The sequence below is a fragment of the Pteropus vampyrus genome, unplaced genomic scaffold, assembly GCF_000151845.1.
Source record: "Pteropus vampyrus isolate Shadow unplaced genomic scaffold, Pvam_2.0 Scaffold19, whole genome shotgun sequence".
Lineage (NCBI taxonomy): Eukaryota > Metazoa > Chordata > Mammalia > Chiroptera > Pteropodidae > Pteropus > Pteropus vampyrus.
Window position 1 is genome coordinate 9,829,449 of NW_011888800.1, and position 16,841 is coordinate 9,846,289.

The following is a 16,841-nucleotide window of genomic DNA, read 5'->3' on the forward strand; positions in this document are numbered from 1 at the left end:
GTCTCCTTTCTCATTAGCAAATCTTTAGTGAACATCTCTTCTCTGCTGGACTCCTCTCCATAAGTGCAAGGGTCCCCTGGCATGGTGCTGGCAGCTACTCTGAAGCCACTCCGGAGTCAGGCTGCCTGGCTGTGGACTTTGGCTCTCCTACTTACCAGCTGTGAAACCATGCAGGTGTGACTCGACATTCTGTGCTTTAGTCTCCCTACACACAACCTAGGGATAATAACTGAATTTTCCTCATGGGGTTATGGTAATGATCAACTGGTCTAATACATGTCGGCCACTTCAAAATGGTACCAGGCACAAGGTCAGTGTTCGGTAAGTGTCTGCCATTATGTTATTAAAGATGAAAAGACCAAACTCCTAGGTCCTCCAGGAGCTCACAGTGAGAGACACAGAACAAGCTCCAAAAGATTGAAGCACTTGGAAGTGCTGTGAAGTCTCACATCTGGGATCCAGTCTCTGGAGGCACCGCAGGCTCACTGCTTATAGGGACTGGGCCCCACCTTTGCTCTCACATAATATCACACTGGTTCTGTGGTGAAGGCAACTGCAGTGGGCAGCGGGTACCCCCTCCAAGCCCAGGCCCCAACCAGCTGCCCCCATCCATGGTCTATAGGGTCCCAATTGTTCCTGGCTCCCAAAGGGCGGAGCACAAGGGCTGAGGTGTCTATGAGTCACTGGCCAAGCCAACAGATGTCTTCTAGAGGGAGTGAGTGCTGCAGTGAGGAGGTGGCACTGGGTAGAGTGGATAGCCTGGCACACAATTCCACAGGCCTCAGGCCTCGGCTCTCCTCAAAGCACCAACAGCAGCACAGAGGACTAGTCCAGGCCACAAGGGGTTAAGAGGTCTAACCAGTCCATAAAGGTGTCTTAATCTGGTACCTTCTTTTCTCCCTCTATTTCCATTGGAAGACATGTATAAGATAAACAGATCAGACCTCCAGACTCTGTGGAAGTCATAACAAGGAAAATTAAAGCAAACGAGCAAACTCAAAAAAGTCAAGGACCAGGTCTTTTGGGTGGTGAGTCCCTTTTAGCACCTAGGTGTCACTTAATGATATACAAATACTCAATGTACACTGACTAAGGGAGGGCCCCTACCTGCCCTCCTAACTGCAGGACAGGCTTATTCAACTTTAGACACTGAATATCTCCTTTACTTTACTATACTTTTCCTGTATGTTTACTTGTTCTAAAATTTGAGCCTGGAGGATCCAAGTCCATGTGGATACCATCTATGAGGTATAGATATTTTTTTAAAGTTCTTAATATTTGGGGCCCTGTGAACCCCTATGAGAATCTGAGAGCTGTGAGCCTTTTTCCAGAAAAATACTCATGTACTCAAATATCTGCACAATTTCTGGCATTTCATGAACCCCAGAAGCCCCTCCATAATCTAAGAACAAGAGTCCTAGTTTCAATTCATTCAGGGTGCCTGACTGCCTTATTGTTCATGTCACCTCTCCCTCCCCACCCCTTCTCTCTTTCTCTCTCTTTCTCTCTCTTTCTCTCTCTCTCTCTCTCACACACACACACACACACACACTCACACACACTCACACACACACACACATCTTGGCATGATGAAGGCAAAGGACACACTGTGCAGATGGTCACAGGCAGCTCAAAGCTTCATCCAATCAGGGCCCCTTTCCCATCCCCATCCCCCTTTCCTAGACCAGCTTTTTTCATACTGAAGGTCTGAGAAAAGGGAGCAAAGCAAGGGAAGGCTCAGCTCTCTGACTCCTCTGGCAGAGCGTGGCCTGGTGGCCAAATAGGACCCAGCACCATGATGGAGCTCTTCCTGCAGCCAGATGGCGAGGCCCTGTGTGCCTGCCCAGTGCAGGGTGCAGCTCCTGCTGTTCCCACACCTGCCCTGCCAGGCCTGCCCAGATGGCCACTCTTGTACCCCTGCCAGCTGTAGCAGTGGGTCTCAGGGTGGGCCAGCAGCCAGAACCGTGCATGGGAAGAAGGCTAATGGTCCTGAGTCCCCTGGGCCTCTTGGGATTCTAAGTCTCTGTTTTCTCTTGCCCCACGCTCACTGAGTTCATTTCCCCTTAATCTGTCTGGCTTATCACAGAAGCATTTTTACCTATATCATCAAACCTCACGACCCACCCAGCACCAGTCAGTGGGCTCTAGGAGGAGAGAAATTGGCCAACCCCAAGGCACACAGTCTCTATCTCACCTCAGGAAGTGACCCAAAAGCAACAAGCCAAGAGGACCTGAGGAGCTGAGAGGAGGCGGAACAGAGAATAGGGAGAAAGCAGCCACACAGAACAGAAACACCAGCTCAGCGTGGCCTCAGGGGCCAGGGCCAGGCCATTTCAACCAGGGGCAGCAACTCTGTGTGAGTTGCAGGCATGTGCTGACACTTGGGTTTAGGGTAAGGGGCTCAAGGATCTCATCTGGGCTCTTCCTAAGGGCCCCCAGTTCTGCTCCTAAAGGGTTAGAACTGCTCTCTCTGAATGGTGGGAGGCCCCAGGTCAGGGTCCACGGAAATAGCATCCCTGCCCCTGGGCCAGCTTGGATGGCATCCTAACGTTCTCATCACGCCCAGTAAAGAAACCACAGATTGTGTGGCTCCTGGGAGATCCTGCTGGATTTCATTCTGGTCTTTGCTGCTGACAAAGGACTCAGACACCTCTTGACCCCCAAGGTCTGAATAGCGCATAGATCACAGAGCCAATCCAGGGTGAGGCATGGATGCCCTAAGTAAGAAGAGGCTGTGGATCTCTGTGTGGTTGTGTGGGTACAGCCCTTTCCTTGGGAGGTCTCTGAGGGGGAATGTACAAGGGGAGTTTTAGTTAGGGGAACCTCTGACCCTCGAGTCACCCTGGCAATGGACAGTCATCATTCGGGATGTATTTATGGACCCCTCTTTATGCCAAGCATTCTGTCAATTGCTCAGAAGACGCAGCCATGAGGAGGAAACCGTCCTTGTCCTGGTGGAGCCCACAGCTTGGTGGGCAGCCTATTAAGCCATTCCAAGATGCTGCAGAGAGGAAGAGGGCCAGGGACCACTCAGGCCCACATGCCAATGGGCAGTGGTCAGTGGGAGGAGACTAACTGGTCAATAGTAAAAACAAGGCCTAATACTTTCTCTGCCTCACTGCCAACACCACCATGAGTCACATCACCTAGCAGCAGGATGGAGAGGAGAAAGGAGAGGAGACTAAGGATGTGTAAAGAAAGCACATTCTCCTTCTGCAGGCTAAAGATCCTGGCCCAAGAGGGGAGCAATGCTCCATGGCAGGAACTAGGGGAAAAATAATTCACATTCCTGAGGCTTCTGCTCTGACCCTGACATATCTCTCTTATCCAGGAAATTGGGCAGAATAGCGCTCTCTCAGCTGAAAACCTCAAACCTGGAGCCAGTGGCTTCGGACAGCAACTTTGCTTTCCAATCCAATAAAATTATGTTCTCTGCTGAGGAGAGGGGAGTAAGCCCCAAAGCTGAGCTCCCAGGGCTGAGTGAGGAGGGACAACAGAGCCTGACTGGCCTATAGAGTCACTGTCATAGAATTTGGGGCTAGAGGGGCCTACGGATGGCTTTCAGCTGTCACGAGGAATAAGGCTGAACTGGGGTTGGGCAGGGGTTGGCTTCTCCAACAGGGCCCTCTAAGGCACAGCGGGTGTTCTCTGGAACAGTGAATGCCCGGCTCTCCTCTCTACCCCAAGCCTGCAGATCCACCAAGGCACTAGCCTCCCACTGAATGGACCCACGGAGAGGGAGACCAAAAGAAAGGAGGAGTGGGATCAGCTGTTTAGCCCCTTCTGGGCAACAGGTTCTGAGCACTGACTGTCCCCACACCTGGGAGAAAAAGGGAAGGAGTGCAGGAGTGGGCCTGCCTGGACCTCAGAGGTCAGCATCCTTGGTGCAGAGCTGCGTATTGCCGGTTCTGGCTTCCTGAGAACAACAGTCCAGCCGCTCTAGTCCCACCGGGTGAGGCAAAGGCCAGCTCTTGCTATGTTCAAGGGGCGAAACCCCAGCCTTCGCCTCCTTCCCGGGGCTTCAGCACCTGCAAAGATGCTTGAGCTCCCAGAGGAGGAGACAAGTGGAGCTTTGAGCAGGCTCTGCCTTGTGGGGAGGGGTCAGAGATCAAAGGGGAGTGAGAGGCTGCTCCCAGAGGGCAGAAAGGCCATAAAGGGGAGGGAAGGCGGGCTAAAATCCCGTTAGAAAAAGGCCGGTTGATTCGACTCTGCGGGGCTGCGATGAGGAGAGCAGAGCCCGGGAGGGGGAGGGTCACCAAGTCCTGGGGCGATAATAGGGGACTGAGGTAGAGTTTGGGGCGCACGTCCCAAATTAGTGGGTCGAGAATCTGAACAAAGGTGGACGAAGGCTCCGAGCCCCAGGGTCTGGGACTAAGATCATGTCCGCCAGGAACCGTGACACGGAGGGGCCCGGTCCCGACCAGGCCACCTTTGTCCCTCTCGAAAGCCCTATACCTCCAACCACCTCTCCTCCTGGGTACCCCCTCCCGGTGCGGCACTCACCCTGTCGCTGCTGGCGGGAGGTCCAGACACCCGCTCCTCGGACGGTGGGGCTGGGGGGCCAGGGGTCTCGACCCGAATAAGGCGGTGGGGCGGCGAGCCGTGGCGCGGGGGCGGCGTGGGGCCGGGAACCGCGGGGCTAGCTAGGGCAGCGGAGCCGGACGGCACCCCGGAGTAGGGGTCTTCGAAGTCGCGCTCCCTCTGCAGCCGGTAGGCGGCCAAGATGTCCGGGGGTGGCGCGGGGGGTGCGGCCGGGCAGGGAATGGGGGGACGGTAGTCCGGTTCGGGGGGCGCCGGCTTGCCCCCGCCTCCGCCGCCACCCCCGCCACGGAAGCCCAGGTGCTCCCGGAGCCACTTGGCCACTCCGCCACTGCCGCCCCCTCCTGGGCCAGCTCCCGTACCCCCGGCGCCGCGGCGCGACGCTCCAGGGCCACCCCCCGTGCTCCCCTGCGCCCGCGACCCCGGGCCGGAGCCCGCTGGAGGAGCTCCGCTCAGTAACATAGGGCCAGCGGGACTGAGCTAGGAGAGCGCTGTGGTCGCGCGGGGGGCGGGGGCGGGGGCGGGGCGGGGGCGGAGCTCCGTGGGGCGGTGGGAGGGGGCGGGGCTCGTCCGTAACAAGAGAGGGGCGGGGTTCCGCTCCCTAACACTGTCCGCCTTCCCCTGCCCCCGCAGAGAAGAGAGGCGTGGGCTTCCAGCCGGGTGGGCTCACGAGAAGTGAAGTGGGCGACCCCAGGGCAGGTGATGCCACTCCTGGACTGAGAATAAATTCTTCACGTGTCGCCACACGTGCTTCTGCGGGGGCTCACCTGTCCCAATCTGTTCTCCCTCCCCAGCTTTCAGCTTGCGCGCGGTGCCAGGAGTGGAGCCTTCAGATTCCTAGGTTCCCAACCCTCCTCTCTCTTCCCCGAAGGCCCCCTAATTGGTAAATAATATCCTAGGAGGAAAAGCTAGGGAGGGTGAGAAAAGGGACTGTTCCTAAGATGTGTCTGTAACTACCACCTCCCATGGGAGCTCCACCTACCTCCTCCCATCCACTGCTCACACCGCACAAACACGAACCCGCATTCCTTCCCATGCCAGGAATACACATCTCCCATCACAGACAATCAACTCCTTAGAGGCACCCACTTCTCCAGTGTCGTTTCCACACACGTCCTCCTCACACGCAAACAGCCCTTGCACAAATGCCTTCCATCTACAGGAGCAACTGCTCCGAGCAGGCCCACTGGGCCCTGACTGAATGCGGCGTGCGCACACGCAGAAATCACTTTGAGTCACATCCCAGGTTTCATTGTCAATCAGATTAGTGACAGAATAGAAACAGATAAGTCAATAAATCAAGTCTAGAAGCAGTTCCAATGTTGTCTATCACAAACCCCTTATCCTTCCGAAGCTCGGATGCTCAAGCGATAGGCATTTTTGTTTTAGAAGTAAAGCCAATTTCTCCCCAGAAATGTTGTAGCCCTGAAGCAGACATCGACATTTGCTTTTGGCTCTGCTGGGAAGGTACCAGCTTCACGTCACCATCATCCCCTTGGGCACTGCTTCAGTGCCTCCCTCACTCTTAAGCTCGTATCTGTCTTCTGAGGGAGCGAAGAGCCATATGAGACCCCAATAGGAAGGGGACTCAAAGCTGGGAGAGTAGAGAATGACATGATGGCAAAATTTAGAATCCCCTAGGATTCCCAGGACCCCAGGTCTCAAAATATTTGTTGAATTTCTGCTTTATGCATATTCTAGTTGGTGTTATAGGACAGTGCTTCTCAAACTTTAATGTGAACGTGAATCTCCTGGGGAGCTTGTTCAATTGCAGTTTCTGATTCTGTAGGTCTAGCTGGGTGGGGTCCCAGACTGTAGTTCTAAAAGATTTCTAGGTAATACAGATGCTGCTGGTCCCCCTCACACACTTTGAGTAGCAGGGCTGTAGGAAATACTGAAATATCTGATATTCTGCCCGACTTCATGAAGTATAATAGAGAAAATAACATGTGCTCATTGTAAAAATATACAGTTTTAAAAATTGACATAGAAATAAATACCAGAAGAATAGTCCAGTTAATCCATATTGAAGGTTCTCCTCAATCACCAGGTGTCTGACTCCAGAGTCCAAGAGTTGCAGGCTCTAGCCAGATCTCTGGGCAAGATACTCAGTGCCACTGCTCCTCACTTTCCTTATATCTGCAAAGGGCATGATGATTGTTGTGTAAGGATTAGAGGAGATGATGGAAATGAATAAGCTTTGAAAATGTAAAATGCTTACAATGGTAGGTGATAAATGAAGCCACATATGTTTAAGAAATACAGCTCAGAGGAATGGAATCAATCAAGTCTGCACAAAAGAGGACAGATTTCATGGAGATCTGGAGAAGGTGCACCTGAGCTGAGTAAGATTTGCATAGGCGAAGCAAAGGGGTGAAAGGTCATTCCAAGCAAGGAGGTCAGCATGAGCTGAGTAAAGGCATTGAGGTGGGAATCAGAATGCCATAAAGAAAGGGAGAATTCATAGAGGAGACGAGTAGAAAATAAAGTTAGATGAAGAGGGGGGGAGGATAGCATTAAGGTAGAGTTTAGACAATAATTAAAAAGCTGTAATACTTTGTGTGCACCATGTACTTAATCTTGTTTTAAATTATCTGTTAATAAATTTTCCTTCCTCATGAAAGTGTGGTCTCCTAGAAGCAGGCACTATTGAGCACCTCATGGGGGCAGGCAGTTTTCTAGGAACCAAGATTACAGAGGCGAAGCTGTCATAGCAATACTCCTCTGATACTTGGGTGGCATTGACCAGATCCAAAGTCTTGCATGTTAAGCATGTCAAGCATCACACCGTAGAATCAGGGGGACAGGTTGTTCCCATCACTTAGTACAGAGCCTATCATGTGGCAAGAGCTTAACAAATATTGAAATGAATAAAGATAATTTCTCATGTTCTTATTTTATATAGCTATAATTGTGGTATATACAATTTTATGTCCTTATTTTCTTACTAAACATTGCATAATTTCCCAATTTTTATTATGTAAATTTTATTTTCTTCCAAGTTTTTTAAAAAAAATTTCAAACCTACAGAAAAGCTCAAAGAAAGTACTGTCGAAATCTGTACACACTTCACCTGGATTCACTACTTAACAATTTGCCGTATTTGCTCTATCCATTTTTTTCCTTAACCATTTTATTGCAAGTTACAAATATCATGACACTTCAACTCTAAATATGTCAGCAGCCATTTCCTAAGAATAAAGAATTCTTCTATAGGGCCATAAGACCATTATCACAATAGTATTATCTATTATACAGTCTATATTAAATTATTTTTATTCCACTCCGAAATGTCTTTTATAAACATATTTTTTGTCCCAATTCAGGATTTAATCAAGTTTCCTTAATTGCATTTATTTGTTTAAGTTTCTTTAGTCTCTTTTAATCATGAACAGTTCCCAATTTTATTTTTGCTAGTTTGTTTTTCATGATATTGATAATTTTGAAGCTTCTGGGCGCAGTTGTCATGTAGAATGTCCCACATTCTGGGTTTTTCCATAGTTTCCTCATAATTATATTCAGGTTAAACACTTTTGAAAAGACTTTTAGTTTTGAAAAGACCACTACATAGAAGATGTTGTGGACTTTCCAGGGTGTCACAATGGCAGGTCAATAGTGCACATTTGTTCTTTTATTGGTGATACTAGGCTTGATTAGTTGGTTAAGTTGGAGTTCATCACATCTCTTCACTTTACAACTTAAAGTAAGTTCTGGTGTGATGTCCTAAGACCTTTTAACTATTTGCTCCCAACAATGTTTTACCCAGTGGTTTTAGCTTTTATGATGATCTATGCTTACATTTGCTATTACACTGGGATTGTAAAATCGTGATGTCTAATTATGTCATTTCTTCTGATATTATCTGGAATTGTTCTGTAAAAGAGTTCCTTCTTTTCCTTCCTCCTCTTCTTCTTCCTCCTCCTCCTCTTTTTTCTTTTTTTTTTTTCTCATCTCTCCCTCCATGCTCTCAAAAATTTTTATTCAGTGTGATATAATCCATTACTATCAATATTCTTTTTGATGCTCAAATTGTCTGAAATTTGTCCAATAGGAGACTTTTCAGAAGGCTTCTAGGTCGTTTTGACTAGGTCCCATCAATCTTTAAGCACTTACTAGCTTTCTTACACAAGATATTCCAGACTCAACTTGTACTTCCCCTGCTTTGAACCTGCAATCAGTCATTTCTTTAAGGGAGTCTTACTCCTTTTAGTTCAAAATGATATTTAAAAGTTGATTTTATACTTTAAAAACGACTTTAATAGATCGTCAAATGAACATAGTTTAGTTCAGCATTTTATTTGTTGAGAATTTAGGCTCTTTCCATTCCCCTCCCTTCTATATAGCTCTGTAACAAATATCTTTATGCAGATAACATTTCTAAGTTTAGAATTATTTCCTTTGGTGAGATTCCCAAAAGTGGAATTATTGGGGCAAAGAGTATATGTTTTTTTCTGACTCTTGATACACATTGTTCAGTTGCTCTCATGGAAGGTTTTAAAAGTCAACAAAGACTTCTAAGTGTCAAACCCAATGACTTTTTCTTGTTCTTCTTTCTCTTTTGCAGCACCTGACTCTACTGACCTCTGTGCTTGAATCCTTCTCCAAACTTTCCTTGAAATGACACTATTCTTGTTCTCCTCCTTTCTCTCAGTCTACATCCTCTTTTCTTCCCTTAACCTCCTAAATATGTGCATGCTCAAGGCCTAATCCTTAGCCTTCATTTTTCTTACTGGGTGCTGAGTGAGGTGTCCTCACTTCCATTTGCCTGACTTCGGATGTCCAGTCTTGTACTGAGCATTGATCTCTTCTGGGTTTTGCCTTCTTCTAAGTCTGGTCCTTGCCTTACCTTGGGCCCTTCTCTGTTTACAACCTTGAGAGAACAAACATATTCTAGTACATTCACATATGCACTCTGTTTTTGGAGGTTCTGAATGTAGATGGAGCTTCATTTGGGCTAAGTTTTCTATTTGTCTGATATGAAAATAACTTTATTTCATGTTGAAAGATTATAACTTAAGATGCAACCATAAAGCAAACTGGGCCACTTAATTCATTTATGGACTACATAAGATACCTCTGTTCAAATATTTATGGAAAGACTACATGCTTGGAACACAAACATAGTAAGATTCAGTTTTGGCTTTGATGAACTTGAATTTTCTAACTTCAGTGGTTTGTGGTTCAGTTAGATCCTGACAATAAGCTTGGGGAGAGATGAAAGCAGGTGGTCTCCACATGGATTACCAAGTCAAGTCCCTCCTCCAAACCCAGTCAACTCCAAACCCAGGATGCATCCTTGTCCTTCCAACCTGAGATCAAAATAGAGCTGCTTTCCAACAGAGCTCAGGCTCCCATCCAAAGGTTTTTGTGGACATTCTAAGGAATCCCTCCCGGCTATCTTATGAACTCAAGATGTCCCCCACCCTTCACAGCGGGTAGCCAGGGCCTGGGGAGGAAAAGGACAGGGTGGGGGGTGGGTGAGGGAGTGTGTGTGTGTGTGAGGGGGTGGAGAATCCCTCTTGATATGTTTACTTTTCCATGTAAAGGGAGATTGCCTACTAGTGCAAATCTATCGCCTCAAGTTCTGTCTTACTTGAGACGAAAGAAGAGAAGAGGTCGTTTGTATTATGTAAGAAGCAAGGGGAATATATTTGCATACATATATACATAAATGTGTTTGTTTATACAAGGACCGTCAGGAAAGATATACTGGAAATTGGCAATAATAATTGGCGGATGGAGTGAAGAATGAGAGGGAGACTTACTTTTCACAGGACTTGTGCACATGTATTCTTTAGAAATTAACAACTCGATTTTTAAAAAATGCATGAAAAGGAAAAAAAATTGCAAGGTCACAAGGACGCTGCTTTGCTGGTGTAGGAGAACGATTCTGACGCCAATTTTCGAACTGTTTGATCTGAAGCTTTATCAGAGAGTTAAATGAGAATTACTGGAGGTGGCTATCTTAGAGGCGGCTTAATTTTCAAGGTAGAGAGATGTGTAGTGGTTTATTTCAAGAAAAGTGAGCTCCGATCGATATAAAGTATTATTGACTGGGGGAAAAGAAAAGGAAAAGGATTTAAAAAGAGAAGGCCCCTTGCCGTGTCATTGTTCCCACAATGCCGTGACTCGGATTCGAACCGAGGTTGCTGCGGCCACAACGCAGAGTACTAACCACTATACGATCACGGCGAGCTACCGAGGCCCTGGGACTCGAGGTTTCTGAGTGTCCTCTTCAATAGTCATAGGCCTTCCTATTCTGCACGTCACCAAAAGGCCCGCCTATGGGGCGGGGTTCCAGCCTAAGACCGAGTCTGAGAATGCGCAGGCGCATTGCGCTCTCGTTAGCTGCTTGGGTTCTCGTTAGTAGCTTGGATTCGCTTCTGTTTTGGTCCATGAGCCACAGAAGATGGTGGTGATGCAGTGGGGAAGGGTGGGTTCCATGTGAATGAGGTGAAAGTTTAGGGGAGACCACTTGGACACCCAGAGACTGGACTGGCCGGAGCTAAGAGTGTTTACAACCGGTGTAACTCCCATTTTTTGGAGGGTGCCCATCTCCTGTACCCGGGAGACCCTTCGAGCGACCCTGGGCCCGCAAGAAGCGCTCTTTGGGGGTTCTTCTCTCTGCTGATTCTCCCAGGAGACCCCATGCAGCCTCTGCGGAGGATGCAGACGCCCCCAGAACCCAAGTGGCCACGTAGAAAGGACTCAATGAACGCATCTCATCCTGCCGTTCCCTTCCCCCCAACACCCACTTCCTTACAGTCCCTCCTACTCCCCCGACGACCCTGACTCCTCTCTCCTCAGCGCTCCCACCGGACCCAGTGACCACCTATGTTGTGACCCCTCGCGCCATCAGGGCCCGGACCGGGTTTTGTTTTTGTTTTTGTTTTTTTGATCATCGGTGCTCCCGCCCCCATGGCTTCTAGAACCAGGCCGAGCCCCCAGCGGGCAGTAGCATTTTGCTAAACTGAGAACTTGCCACTTGTTTTAACAAGTGAATCAACAGTGACCACTCTTCTCTCCAGTGTCATCGGCTCTCATCACCTCCCACATCCTACAGAGTTGCAGAGGGTTCTTGCTAAATACGAATCCTTTTACCACTCCGCCTCTCACTTCCACTCCCCAGACTGCAGGAAAATTCGGCTACCTTTTCCAGCTCATCCCGTGGCTTTCCCTCAGTGTAGTTTCTCATTCCCTAATTACTTGCATTCATTCACTCAACAGGTCCTTGAGAAGAGCCTACTACCTGTGAGGCCAGGGCCTTTGGGCGTCGTGAAGGGGCGAAGAGAGAAGATTTACAAAGAGGAGTTACCACAGTTTTTTAAGCCTTTGCACAAGAGATTATCCTGGCTGCTTGACAAATTCCCTTTCTGCCTTCAAGAGCTACTTCAAAGAGGTTACCTACTCTGCGAAGCGTTCTCCTTCCTATTTGGAGTCCGTTTCCAGTGCTCCCATGGAAATTCGTACATGTGTCTGTTTAAAAAGCCTGTGAATGCTCTGGGCTTTGTCCCTAAAAACGATAAGGGGCGTAGCCCGAGAGTCACTGGGAACTCATATTTGCTGGATGTTCAGTTCAGACAGAGCTGGCGAAAGGTTGTTTCTCGCTGTCGCAAGAAGATTGGAATCCATTTTCCAGGATATTGTTAAAAACTCGAGATAAAACAAAGCAGAGCGGTAAAATGAGACCCCCTGCCGTGTCATTGCTTTCGCAATGCCGTGACTCGGATTCGAACCGAGGTTGCTGCGGCCACAACGCAGAGTACTAACCACTATACGATCACGGCGAGCTACTGGAGATCCGAAAAGTGTGGCTCCTGCCTGAAATCTTCTGTGTTCAAAGCCCCACCCCTTAAGATGTCATTGACTTGTCATTGCTTGTTCTTGCCGATCTCTAACTTTGCTGCTGTGAGTGTGTGCTTTTTTGATCTCAGTCCGCGCTCGCCCGCGGGCGGAATCCCGCCGCTTCATCTTCCGGGAGGCTGCGCTCGAGGTTCCCCTTCACCAGCGTCTCGAAGGAAGTAGTGTGTACGGGTGGGTCAGAACTGATCTTTAGAATTTAAGAGACAGCCCCATTTTCATCCGGAATCTGTTCAGATAGAGTGAGCGCTAGCACGGTGTATGTAAAAGGACTCAGAGCCACCTTTGGACGACCCCAGGGCCTCACATCCATACAAGCTACGTGAGAGTCTCAGTCGTAGACTCGGAATCATAGGAGTCCTTTCGTTTGCAAAGCACTTTTGCGTCATTTCTTTTACGGTCCGTGTGGAGGACCAGCGGAGACTTTGACTGGGGAGTCCACGGCATCCCTACTCTGCTTCGGAGTTAGCGCGATGTTGCGAGGGACCCGGCTGACAATTTCAGAAAGCTAGAATGGCGGTCTTGTAGACAAGGATGATAGTCGGTAAGCCACTCCTCGTGGCGTCCCGGTAGCTCGCCGTGATCGTATAGTGGTTAGTACTCTGCGTTGTGGCCGCAGCAACCTCGGTTCGAATCCGAGTCACGGCATTGTGGGAACAATGGCACGGCAAGGGCGTCCTTTTACATTTGAGAAGCCTCATCCCTCTTCGTGATTGTACCTAATCTGCCACTTGACTTTACATCAGAGGCTAAATTATAACAGGCAAAAAATAAGCTCTGAGACTTTCTCTTTGTAGTTTTTCATCTGCCATTGAGTTGGCCAGCCGTCATCTTCCCCATTACATGTTTGGTTTGTCCTAGGATGTTATTCTGTGTGGTACTTGTCTTCTTTCCTCATTTGGCCCCTATCAAGGGCCAAATCGTATATTGCATTCTCTAAAAAGCCTTACGCTGGCTGAAACTTCAGTACTTTGGAGTTCAAGGGTTATAGGAACCATATGCAAACATTTATTAAGGGTTAGAAGAGTTCAGAGTAGACTAACACTGTGGCAAGTGGAAAATATGACTGCACTGGAGGGGCTGGTTTCCAATGCCACCATGAGGAGACTTTATGAGTTTGTGGTCTCCATCTCCACCACCTCTTAGGTGAGAAGGTGTTTTCTCCTTGAGGATTTTTTCCTAATCTACCTAGGGTTTAAAGCAAATTTCATGTTTGTTTTATGAGCATTAAAAAAAAAAAAATCCAAACTCAATAAATTTAGGTCTGTCACTTGCCATTAGACAAAATTGAAGTAAGTTTTGGATTTTGCTCTCAGGTTGCTGGCAGCAGTTGTATCACTGTCAAGGAGGGAATTAGGTAGGACTTAGTGAGGAATGAGCCTCTGTAGCTGCTCCTAGGGGACCTGGGTGGTGGCAAAGCAAGTCAGGAAACATTCCTGGGAGAGATGGACATTGCAGTGTGGTTGTGCTCCCTTTACTATCGGCAAAGACTTACTGAACAGCGTGTAAGAGCAAGACACTGTGAAGGACTGTAATTTTCCAAGGTCTCCCCACTGCCAGTTTCCTAAATTTGACAAGTTTAAAGATGCACAATAAGAAAGTTCAGACCATGAGAGAACAAAAATGGGATGAGGTGAGCCTGAGAAACTGCCAGACTTTGGATGACTGATTTAAAAGTTTGTTATACAGGAAATCAACATTGCCAGCAAAAAAAGAACCAGCCAACAGAAATGTGACAACTTTCATCCTCTGACCACTTACCAAATAACTACACTGAAGCTTTTTAAATCTGCAGGCTGGAATAAGGTATCAGAGTTAGAAGCAAGGAAAGGCTCTAGTTTTTACCCTATTGGCCCTGTACCCACACCTTTGCCACAGCTGCTTTGGTACTCCCAGAATCTGGGGAGAAAGTCTGCTTTCAGAATCTGAGAAGAAAGTCTGGAGTAGGCACTCTCTAACAGTACTATGAGTAAAAACAATCAAACAAGAAAATAAAACCCATGAACATAGTGATCTGAGGTAACCCACTCTAGCCATTCACATCTATCCAAGGTGACAAAAGTGTATTCTGAGGGCAGGAACGCTCTTAAGGAAGCTAAACAGAAAATTCCTGGTTGCAAGAGTCACAGAAGGAGAAGGTGTTCTTCTGCACTTCCGACTGCTGACTTTCTTGGCAATTATATAATTATCCTGGAGATGGGTGCATCCAGTTACTAAAATTTCATATCCTTTTCTGAGCTCACTCGATTCCCCTTGCTCTGATTTCAGGCCCACAAAATCAACTTTTGATAATGATTTGACTGCCCATGTAGACATTCCTGCAGGGAAGAACATTGCTTTGAATAAGCTTAATTGTTCTTACTGTAGATTTACACTCTTAAGAATCAGTTAGGTCTATGACCATGCCACCCTGAACGTGCTGGATCTCATCTGATCTCGGAAGCTAAGCAGGGTCGGGCCTGGTTAGCACTTGGATGGGAGACCACCTAGGAAGACCAGGTGTTGTAGGTGTAAAAAAAAAAAAAAAAAAAGGAAAAAAGAAAAAGAATCTGGTTAGTATGATTCATTTCTATTGAGTCTTCGGGCGCACTGACAAAATGGAGTTTCTGGGCTGGCAAAACTGAGAGCTAAAGACCCTGATCTTGGATGCCCTCACCTGCTGCTCCGAAACACCCTCTCTGAACACTCAGTCAGCACGCTCCTCCACTGACCTCTTGCTTTAAACCCACGTTTTGTAGTTTCTGATTCTGGAAGTGTGGCCCTTTCCCCACCCCTTCCAACTTCAAGTCAAGCTCTTCTTTAGGTCTCAGCACTAGGAAAGAGAGAAGAAAAACTTCAAGGAACAAACCTTGAAGATGACAACTGTAATTTATAAGCTTCCCCACATTATGCATCTACACCTTAAAGTTTGAGATGTGCCGCTTTTGTGTAGAGGAGCTACCTGGCTCTAATGGAGACTTATTGTTCATTTTGTGAGTACTGGGGGTTACTAGCAGGGACCTGCCCAAGTCTAAAAGGCCTCATCAATGAGGGCGACATTGAGATTTTGAGGATGAGAAGATGAAAATCTGGAGTGGAGTCTCGGAAGGGCCCATGTTTGCGGGGGCATCTAGGGAAGAGGCAGAAGCCCTAGATTTCCACTAGGAGGCGCTGCACCCTAGGAAGTGGATGTCGAATGCAGAGGCTGGAAGCTCTGTCCAGCACCTGTAGCCCACAGCCCAGGGCCAAGGGGTGTGCGATTTTAGAGTCCCAAGAAGGATTCCCTGGCCTTCAAAATGATTTTTTCAACAAAGTTTAAGGATCTAGGGACTGATGTAGGCACCGGAGAATTAATCATGAACAAGATGAAGCCTACCTCCCTGACTTGCTCACTGATTCTTAAAAGCCCTTTAATAGGGCATGGAAACCACATAGGTACTTCTTGATTTTGTTCCCAGTAAGGCAGCTGATTTCAGATCCTTTCCTGAGAACAGGTTTTGATCAGGCTGGGAAGAAGAAGACAGAGGATGGAGAAAAAGGGAAAGAGAGAAGGGGCTTTAGTTTTAAAGACTGCTGGCTTCCCATTTATGTGTGTTGTCCTTCTTCAGTACATGTCTCAGGCATGGCCCCTCCTCTCTATGCTCCCTTGTGAACCAGGTTGGATGCCATTTCTCTCTCCTACTCTCATAAAGATGACAAGGACAGTGATTTCCTTGGACAGGGTTGGATTGGGACTGCTTTTGAGATGGAAGGGAGAGAGGGAAGCGAGATGGCAGCAATTGTCCCATTCCATCTTTCTTGCAGGCATGTTCCACTTTTCTAGGCCACAGGGTCAGAAGACTGTCCACCTGGAAAAGTTCTTGAGAACACAGCCTATGGACTGAATCATAGGTGGAGTCTGTACTTCAAAGCTGGTGCCAGCCTGATGATCCTTCTGTATTATTAGTTATCTTAATTCATTTTAGTAGAATGCTGAATTACACTTATCTTCATTGTAACACTACTGTGGAAGGCTTTTTCAGGAACTGGAACAACTTTCTGAGAAGATATGAACTGAGGAGCTAAATCAGTCCCCCAACTGTGCAATGCCCTATCAGTGCCCTCTGGGGCTTTAGGGGAGCCAGGGGGCAAGTTTGGTACCTGCTGACTGGGGATTTGGACTCTACTTGAGAAAATACCCTACTGTCTGGATTCATATCTAAGATTTCTACTTAACAGCAGTTGGGAAAGTTGCTTAACATCTCTAAGCTGCAACTTTTTTAAGATAGGGGCTTAAAAAGCAGTAATTACCTCATAGGAGGTTGGAGGATCGAGTGAAATAAAGCATGAAAGACCTTTAGCTCAGAGTTTGGCACCAAGTAAGCACTCCGTAAAGGTTAACTGTTATTATTAATAATAATTGAGTTTGTTGATGATCATGTCAAGACATGGTTTCTGTGAGCATTTTCTCCTTCCCCTGGAAG

The 16,841-nt window shown here is 47.6% G+C and overlaps 1 protein-coding gene, 3 non-coding genes and 1 pseudogene across 8 annotated transcripts in view; 2 read left to right on the forward strand and 3 right to left on the reverse strand.

The window, feature by feature from the left end:
* SHF (Src homology 2 domain containing F) overlaps positions 1 to 5,018 on the reverse strand; it is a 21,817-nt gene extending 16,799 nt beyond the window's left edge. For all 5 annotated transcript variants that reach the window (XM_011355051.2, XM_011355050.2, XM_011355054.2 and 2 more), the window contains exon 1: positions 4,504 to 5,018. In XM_011355051.2, coding sequence (XP_011353353.1) covers positions 4,504 to 5,001 — 498 coding nt within the window. In that variant the 5' untranslated portion in view covers positions 5,002 to 5,018. The remainder of the gene's footprint in view (positions 1 to 4,503) is intronic.
* Positions 5,019 to 10,659: 5,641 nt separating this feature from the next.
* TRNAH-GUG lies at positions 10,660 to 10,731 on the reverse strand. Its single transcript has one exon. It is a non-coding gene; the product is annotated as a tRNA-His (tRNA).
* A 1,523-nt stretch (positions 10,732 to 12,254) lies between these two features.
* TRNAH-GUG lies at positions 12,255 to 12,326 on the reverse strand. Its single transcript has one exon. It is a non-coding gene; the product is annotated as a tRNA-His (tRNA).
* A 649-nt stretch (positions 12,327 to 12,975) lies between these two features.
* Positions 12,976 to 13,047, forward strand: TRNAH-GUG. Its single transcript has one exon. It is a non-coding gene; the product is annotated as a tRNA-His (tRNA).
* Positions 13,048 to 14,791: 1,744 nt separating this feature from the next.
* On the forward strand, positions 14,792 to 14,910 carry LOC111736459 (annotated as a pseudogene).
* Positions 14,911 to 16,841: the final 1,931 nt, after the last annotated feature.